The 9,019-nt window shown below is 43.6% G+C and overlaps 1 protein-coding gene across 2 annotated transcripts; it reads right to left on the bottom strand.

The window, feature by feature from the left end:
• Positions 1-7: 7 nt before the first annotated feature.
• Positions 8-7,299, bottom strand: slc7a14b (solute carrier family 7 member 14b). Of its 2 annotated transcripts, XM_015054523.1 has the most exons (8): positions 7,230-7,299; positions 5,820-6,240; positions 4,065-4,301; positions 3,768-3,985; positions 2,823-2,969; positions 1,960-2,168; positions 1,112-1,887; positions 8-456 (listed from the first exon to the last, which is right to left on the bottom strand). In XM_015054523.1, exons 2-8 carry the CDS (start codon positions 6,118-6,120, stop codon positions 95-97), a joined length of 2,250 nt encoding a protein of 749 aa, XP_014910009.1. In that variant the 5' UTR covers positions 6,121-6,240; positions 7,230-7,299; the 3' UTR covers positions 8-94. The 2 variants fall into 2 exon arrangements, with proteins under 2 accessions (XP_014910009.1, XP_014910010.1); XM_015054524.1 differs by lacking the exon at positions 7,230-7,299 and having other exon boundaries at positions 5,820-6,417.
• Between the last annotated feature and the right edge of the window lie 1,720 nt (positions 7,300-9,019).

Raw genomic sequence — 9,019 nt, 5'->3', positions numbered from 1 at the left:
TACATTTCTTTTAAGTCATATTTAATATACAGCATTTTTATAACAACTGGAAAACACATAATCCTGCTCCTTTAAGGTTTCAGTCCTCCTATATTCAGTCATCTTCATCATCAAACCCAAAGTTGGTCCGTCCTCTGGACCTGCTGCCTCCGGTCGGGTTCTGGACTCCGGCTCCAGACTGGTACCCCTGCTGGTCCCCGTCATCCTCTGCCTGGCTCTCATATGGCTCCTCCTCCTGGTTCTGGTTCTGGTGGCGGTGCCGGCTCTCCTCCGGGGCGGACCAGCCCTGGTAGGGCCTCTCGTCCTGCTCCTGGGGGCAAAGGTCGTCGTCAGGGGAGAAGGTGTCGTCCAGGTTGTCGTCGTAGCGACGGTAGGAGCTGGCGTGGGCCTGCTGCTCGCGGGCGTCCAGCTCCAAGGTGCTGTGCCAAACGCCGTAGCAGCCGTAGATCAGCAGGCCTGAGGGCAGATTTACCAAACTCTGTTTCTGAATTATTTACCAACAGAGACACATTTTACAGAATAATGGGCTTCTAGAAAAACATGCAGAATATTATAAAATGTTTAATACTGCCCACTTATCCCAAACTGCTAAAACTCCGCCATCATTCAGAGCAGCTGTTAGAAACCTGAGGCCTGATCGCCAACGACCCAAACACTGAGCAGAGTCGGACCAGAAACTCAAAATGTCCGAATTCAGTTTGAAAGGAACGCAGCATGATTTTGCAACTTCAAAGAAGCATTTAGATGCAATATTTTGTTAGATACCATATTTGGACAAACATGCAAATCAAATTCTGCATGGCAGAAACAAACATGGACTGTTGATTGGACTGTTTCTGACTCCGCCCACATTTGAGTTTGCTCCAAAATATGTCACGTCTACTTATTCTAACCATCAAATAAAAGGGTGAAAAGACACAATTAGTACCACAAAATTAGGAAATAAGATTCAACTGAATTTCACACCTGAAAGTAACTAAATATTTATGACTTAAAGTTCCTTTAAATATAATTATTTCCTCTTTGTTTGCAGCATTGTGTACTGAGATGTAGGAAAGTTTTGATGCTACATTTCAAGTCTAACATGAACAATCTGAAGGTTTGAACTCACCTATCAGACACCAGATGGTGAACCTGGCCCAGGTGAGAGAGGACAGTTTCAGCATGAGGTAACTGTTAACCAATATGGCCGCCGCAGGAACGAAGGGAACACACGGCGCCATGTAGGGCAGCCTCTGCTTGCTCTCCGGCTGCTGTATGATGAGCATCAGGAGCTTGGCCAGTGATCCCAGCATCAGTGTCGCCATCAGGCCTGAAAACACGGCCGCGGCGCCTGAGCCCTGCTCCACACCAAATATGAAGGTGGACCAGAAGAGGAAGGACATGAAGAAGAGGGACAGGGTGCATCTGGTGACGAGCCGGCCGGACGCGGGGGTTGGGCGTGCCGTTGAGTCGGGGATTCCCAGCCGGAGTCGCAGGGTGTAGTAATGGCCGCCCAGAAGTCTTTTCAACAGAGAGGGAGGTCCGGTGTGGAAATGCGAGTCGTCTGCCTCGCCTTCAGTCCCGCCGGCGTGGTAGGAGGATCCGTCACGGTCGGAGCCTTCCATCATGATGTGGTCGTCTTTGGTAGGTTCATCTCCAGCGTCCTTGATGTTGTCCACGTCTTCCTCTGAGATAAACTGGTGTGTGTCCGTGTCTTTGTCGGGCTGGTAGCGAAGCAGCAGCACACACACACTAACCAGAGTGTAAGCCAGCAAAGTGCCAATGGACATCATCTCGATCAGGTCGCGGAGGCTCACCAGGAGAGCCAGAACGGCGGCGAAGCTTCCCGACACCACACACGCCACCGCTGGGGTGTGTGTGAGAGCTGAGACATGCGTCAGGAACCTTCAGATACACACAACAGAAAATTAGCTTTTGTTTGTTTTATTACGTTGGGTGCTTCAGCTGAGTCTTCACCTGAACAGCAGTCCATCGCGGGCCATGGCGTAGATGACCCTCGGCATCGGGAACAAGGAGCCCAGCAGTGAGACGGTGAGTCCAGCTATGGAGCCAACAGCCACGGTGTATTTTCCCCACATGAAGCCGTGAACAGCAAACATCTCCATGAGTGGAGCGGATCCATCGATCAGGTCATAGGGAACCATAAGAGTGAGGATCACGCTCACCTGGAGGGAAACAAGGACGACCACAGCTAGTCTTTACACAAAACTGCTTAGAAATGAGGACCAGTCAGGGGATGATGTGGTGGAGCAGCGGCAAAGCACGACCCGCGAAGGGAGGCCTCAGTCCTGGTGGTGGTAGTCGCAGGTTCGATTCCAGGCCTGGCCACATTTCCCAGATGTCTTCCCTTCTTTCATTACCCTATTTCCTGGCAAACTACTTTCAAATAAAGGCCACCAGACCAACAAAACCATTTAAAAAAGAGATGAGGACCAGTCAGAGACTAAACATTCAAGGCATCCAGACCCAGTTAAGATTTTCAATATCAAGGCAAAACCAAGACATTAACACACCAAGTCAAGATCAAAATGACAGAGTCCCAACAGCAGGACAAGATCAGAAATACAAGGTTCCAGATCAAGTCAAGATCCAGTCCAAAGATACCAAACATAAAGATTTTAAAAGGGTCCAGACTGAGACCAAAACCAGGTCCTCCGAAACCAACAACTCAGTACCAAGAGCTCAATACAAAACAGTAAATACAAAAGCTGTTTCCTAATGATTTCTTAAGGGGAGAAAGTTATTTGCAGCTAAACCTAATGAATAAAACACCGAGCAGCGTTTTGACTGTTTTTAAAGGTGAACATGTGTGAACTGACCGAGACGTAGGCGGTGAGGCAGGTGACCAGCGAGGCGGTGATGGCGTAGGGGATGGATGTGTTGGCATTTTTCGCCTCCTCTCCCGTCGTTGCGATGATGTCAAACCCAATGAAGGCGTAGAAACACGTAGCGGCACCTTTCATCACCTGAACAGGGAAAAATTACAGAAACTGATAAAGTAGCATCAAACCCTGATAGAGAAAAAAATAAGGAGTAAAACTGAGACACTTTCAAACAAAAGATGGCCAAGACTGAAAAATGTTTTCAACGTGAGCAACAATTAAAACTGGTTCCAGGAGTCATAAACAAAGTGCATGAAGGGAAATTGTATTGTTTCCAGTCAAATTAAAATCTCATCAAAGATATGAGCTTAAGCATTTTGGACTATTTGATAAAAAGAGAAGCAGCAGTACATTTCCACCAAACAATCCCAGAAATTTTGAAAGTTTGAAAAGTCAAAAATTTTTAGGTTAATCTCAGAAATGTTCTAGAAAAAAAACATGGAAATTTCAGTTAGAAAAGTGGCGTATTTTCTAGAAACGCCAAAAAAAAATCTGAATTTTTTTTTACTTTTTTCCAAACTCAGAAATTTCCTGGTTTTTTTTAGAAAATTTCTGAGACTTTTTGGCAGAAATATACTCCTTTTTTCTATCTATGGTCCAAATACAATGTTGTACTTTCAAGACGACAAGAGTTTAAAATATCTTTTAAATATGTCCTCCTTTAAATTAACAGTAGCTGTCAAAGTGTGAATGTTGTTTTCAGTTGAACTAAAATAATTTCAGATTTTGGATCGTGACCATGTGAACGGATCCCTGTGAAAGGATCCATGTGACCGGATGCCTGTGACCGGATCCATCGTGTGACCGGATCCCCGTGTGACCGGATCCCTGTGACCGGATTCATCATGTGAACGGATCCGTGTGAACGTGGCCACATCTCACCCCGGACCAGCCGTACGGCAGGAACCTGCCGCCCTCCCAGTTGCTGGCTGACAGGAAGAAGAGCCCGGCGATGATCATGAAGGCCCAGACAACGACGTTGACGACGTTTAGGACGTTATTGAAGCCCACAGAGTTTTTCACGCCGAGGGCGATGATCACTGTGACCAGCAGGGCGATGAACAGGGCCAGCAGGTCGGGATACGTGTCCTCACCTTTACCTGAACACACAGGAAGAGAATGAATGACTTTCTGGATCGGATCCACAGCAAACTCCAGCAATGAGATGCAGTCACTGACCGAGTCCCCGGAGCGTGCCCAGGTGTGTTATCATGTAGGTACTGATGCTGTGATTGGCCAGCGAGTCGAACATGCTGCTGAGCGCCGATGCCCCGGCCGCCGTGCCGATCAGATACTCCAGGATCAGATTCCAGCCGATGAAAAACGCCACAAACTCGCCGACCGTCACGTAGCTGTAAGTGTACGCCGAGCCCGTCGTTTTAGGGACCCGGACCCCGAACTCTGCGTAGCAAACTCCTTCAAGGAAACCCAGAAACATGACGACAAATGAATTCAAGTTCCGACAAAACCATCCAAGTTACTAATGAAAGACAGTAATTAGGCAAAATGTTATATCTTTGTTGAGAATTTGAAAATGGATAGTAGCTGTTTGAAGAATGTAAGTTGGACTAAAACCATTTTTAAATTGGTGCCAAAAAGGTTGGAAAAAATGAAATGACAGAAGTTCCAAAAATACGAACAAGAATTAAAACTGAATGAGAAAAATGTGCCGATAACTTTAACAGTTATCGCCAAAGTCAAAGACAACAAAGTTCAACAAACTCTTAATAAGACAGTCTCCAAGTAAACATCAGATAAAAAACGGTGGAAACATGTTGGGTGAAAAAGCGAGAAGGCCTGTGTCACTTCTCATGTTTCGTCTCAACTGTCATTTCACCAAAGCAGCAGCAAATATATTTATTCATAAAACAAAATGATAAAGTTTCCCTGTTATAAACAACAACAGAAATAAGAACAGCACAGGAAAAAACTTATCTTAACTCATCGTTTCTGTTTTTTAGGCTAGTGGAAGCGCTACTGCAGCACAACAAGCTGCTACAGGAAGCTAGAAAAAAGCAGAATAAACTAACTGAAACTATTGAGATCATACAAAAATATTATTAACACTAACATCTTTACATTGAACATAAAACAATATGGACTATAACTAAATTTTCACCCTTTTAGCATTAACCCTGTAGTACAGATAGCTGCTCCAGGAAGCTAAAAAAGCAGCAGATTAAATACTGAGATTCCAATAACAGCGTTATTAGAAGTGGCATTCCTAAAGAGAAGGACAAAACTGAAAAATACAAACCCGTATTTTCACTTATGCTAGCTTAGAAGCTAGCATTGGCACTAAAGCAAAGCTAGTTGCTAAGGACAGTTAGAAAAGCCTGCAGACCTCCGAGGTAAAAACAAGAATATGATTAACTCTATAGCGGACAAACCAAGGAATAAACTGCTTTCCTTTTTTTTGTTCAGGCTACCATTAGCACTGTAACACAGCCAGCTGAAACAGGAAGCTAGAAGAGTAGCAGATTAACAAAAATATTACTGATTGTAGCATTGTTATGACGGACATAAAGAACAAAATTACAAACTCTACACTTACTGTTGCTTCATACATAAAACCGTAAAAGCTGGGGTTAGCATTAGCGCAGTTAGCTGCTATAAACTTAGACAATTAACAGTTAAAAACATGAAAACAACTTTCAGAGGAAAAAGAAATAAGCACTTTATTTCATTTTATTTGTACATTTGTTTTATTTTTTCTGATTTCTAATTTTCCTGATAGATTTAATGCTTACAAAATACTTTCATTTTATTGTTTATATGAAAGGGAACTAAGGACACATAATTTCCCTTCCAGATCAATAAAGTATCTCTCTGTCTGCCAATTCCTTTATTTTTCTATAATCAGTTGGTTTGTGTTGGTAAAAGTTCATTTCTAAACGTGATCTCTGAGTTTCCGTCATGTTTGAGGCCGTTTACCTGACAGTATGGAGGCCACCGCCGCAATGATGAAGGACAGGATGACCCCTGGGCCGGCCATCGCCTTGGCGACCAGCCCGGCCACCACGTACATCCCGGTGCCCACGCAGCTGCCCACGCCCAGCGACACCAGGTCCAGGGTGGTGAGGACCTTGGCCAGTCCCACGCCAGAGCCCTCCGGCAGCTCGGTCAGGTCGTCGGCGCCGTGGGCCATGGAGCCCACGGGTTTGGTCCTCAGCAGGCGGGAGCTCATGGCGAACCAGGCCTCGCCCGACGACAGCCGACCCAGCCACGCCGCCATCGCTCCACCTGCTGATCACCTGCTGATGTTAACGGGCTTCACAGCCTGCCTGACATCGCTCCAGTCTCACCTGGACCGCACCAGAACCGGCTTCCAGAACCCAGAGGAAGAGGAGAGAAGCTATGAAGACACAAAATGACATGTTGTAAATTTCACTGAACGCTCAGATGGATTTCAGACGGAGGTTGCTGGAACGGAGCGGTTCTGCTGGTTTCCATTAACACTGGTACCACATTCCTGAACTGGTTCCAGTTCAGCAAAAGCCTGGAAGTGTTTCCAACTCTTCTCTCTCCTTGCTGAGATTATTTCACTTTTCTTTCAGGTCTGCTTTTTCCCTTTCAGCCTTTAATTTAACATCCTGCCTCGGTTCTTGTGGACCTGCTGGATTTTTATTCATTATTTTACAATAATATGAAACTTATTTGTTCTGTTTAATTTTAGTCAATACGGGTCAAAGGTTATTGCTTGTAAGTTTCTGCGTCATTTCAGAAAATGTTAAGTCCAGGTGTTCCTGTTTCTTCTTCGTGTTCTTTTCGTACTTCTTCTTCTCCTCCTCCTCCTCAGTTGTTGTTTTCTAGCTCATTGATCAAAGATGCATCTTGTTTGTATTTACTGACAGGATCCTCAGCGGTTAGCAGATCTGCAGGATTTGGTGAATTCTGGGGGATTTTCTGCATTAAAATAATTTTGGCTTTATATATAATAAACACACATTGTAGTAAAATCCATCTTCATTTGTGCTTTAAAATGAGCAAAATATTAATAATTTGCAGAACCAATATTGAGTTCTGCCTTCGGGGTTCTGGTTCTGTGAACCGTTGGTTCCCAGTTGGTTCCCAGTTGGTTCCCAGTTGGTTCCCAGTTGGTTCCCAGTTGGTTCCCCTGCTCTGCTGTTCTTCTGACCCACTAGAGCGAAACTCGCTCTCTGAAACTTTAATGACGCCGTGGATCAACTTTCACAGCGGAAAACTACAACAAACCAACTTCTGCTCCTGTTAAAGTGCAGCTTCACTCGTCCAGGTGATAAAAACAGAAACACCTGCGACAAACAGCAGCAGATTAAAGCAGCAGCAGCAGCAGCACACCTGAGCACACAGGTAAATACTCACTGGCCGTGTCTCCGTCCTGCTGCAGAGCGGGTTTGAGGCGCAGCGCTGCAGAGCCGCTTTTAGCCTGCAGACCGGCGTCATGTGACCAGGCTGCTGAAATATTCAGCATCATGTTTGATGTTTGTTTCTGTGGGAACTCAGCAGGTGGAGAAAAGGTTTCAGTTAATTATCTGCACAATAACATGGACACTTTCAGGATTCATTTCTGTTTTGATGTTAATAAAATAATATGAAGGATATAATCTGAATTAAAGGATCACCTGTATAAGTTTTCCTATTGGTCAATCAGTTGCTATGGTAACAATTTAATGTCAGTTTGCTATTGAAGCAATTTATTTAAGATAAGATGATTTATTTGTTTCCCCTGGGAAAAGTTTGACTTAAGAGAAAGAACAGTATGACAAAGACAAAACTTCAAATCAATAACAATAAATATATAAAATTCACAAATAATTAAACAAACATATAAAGTATTTCAAGATAAACCAGCCTTTTACTGCAGAATACTGTAGTTTTATACTTTTAAATTTGTTTTTAAAAGTACATTTTATGAAAAACAGCACTAACCTGCAGTGAAATTATAACTTTTTTCACTACATTCTGAACAAAAAACAAAATTATATTAAATAAATTAAAACAAAAAACTAAATGAAAAGCAGTTTAATACATTAAGTAAAGTTAGTACATTTAGGGCAAATAATAAAAAAATAAAAAAATAATCTAAAATTAAAAAAAGACTGCATCTGAATTTTTTTAAAAGCTCTATTAAATTAAGTTAAATTATTATAATAAATAATTTAATTAAATTTAAAAAATATAATTTAATAACTAAATTAGAAGTGAAATAAAAAAACTAAATTCATCAGAGAATATTTCAGTGTTTTCTGACGGTTCAAAGTAAATAATGCAGCATAAAACTGCAGAGCCTGTCAGGCCCAGAGCTGGATGAGGTGTGTTGTTTTAATCTGGTGGTAATCTGATGCTCAGAGTCAGATTACAGCCTCACCTGCAGGCTGCAGGCCTACGGAGGAAACGGGACACCCAACAGAAAAATACTTCAGAGTCCAGCAGCTTGAAGTCAAAGATTTTAGGTTGTTTTCCAACAATCTGGATGCAAATATCATAATTTATTAACACCAACCTGAGCAGGAGAGCATCAGGAGGCAGATCGCTGTGCCACCAGAGCAGAGCTGCAAGAACGGCAGCAAAGTCGCTTCTGTCCAAGGAAGTCCAGAGATGCACAGCAGAAGACATGAGTCCACCACAACGTCCAACTGAAGCCGGACTGAAGAGCTGCTGAAACCTTTAAACTCATCAAAAGTTTAATATCCTTCATGTTGCTGATGAAGCTGCATCATCGCTTTGTTTTTACTGCTGATTTATGCTTTCGCATCCACCTGAATAATGTGTAGTTCACCACTGTGTTTAATGACGTCCACATGAAAGTGGAAAAACCACAGTGGTTCCAGTCTGGCCCAAAGTACAGGAACTTCTTTGTGTCAGTAGAGCAGATTGAAGTCACATGTGGGGTTCCACAAGGTTCACTCCTCGGGCCCTTCTTATTTTATATCTACATGCTCCCACTAGCTCAGGTTACAAGTTTCAGGAACACTGGGACATTTCCCAGAGGCCTGGCTGGACATCAGGAACACCGGGACATTTCCCAACGGTCTGGCTGGACATCAGGAACACTGGGACATTTCCCAGAGGCCTGGTTGGTCATCAGGAACACTGGGACATTTCCCAGAGGCCTGGCTGGACATCAGGAACACTGGGACATTTCCCAGAGG

This window comes from Poecilia latipinna, unplaced genomic scaffold, assembly GCF_001443285.1.
Source record: "Poecilia latipinna isolate Pla-1442-1.1 unplaced genomic scaffold, P_latipinna-1.0 Scaffold1256, whole genome shotgun sequence".
Classification (NCBI taxonomy): domain Eukaryota; kingdom Metazoa; phylum Chordata; class Actinopteri; order Cyprinodontiformes; family Poeciliidae; genus Poecilia; species Poecilia latipinna.
This window is presented reverse-complemented; position numbering and strand designations above follow the sequence as displayed.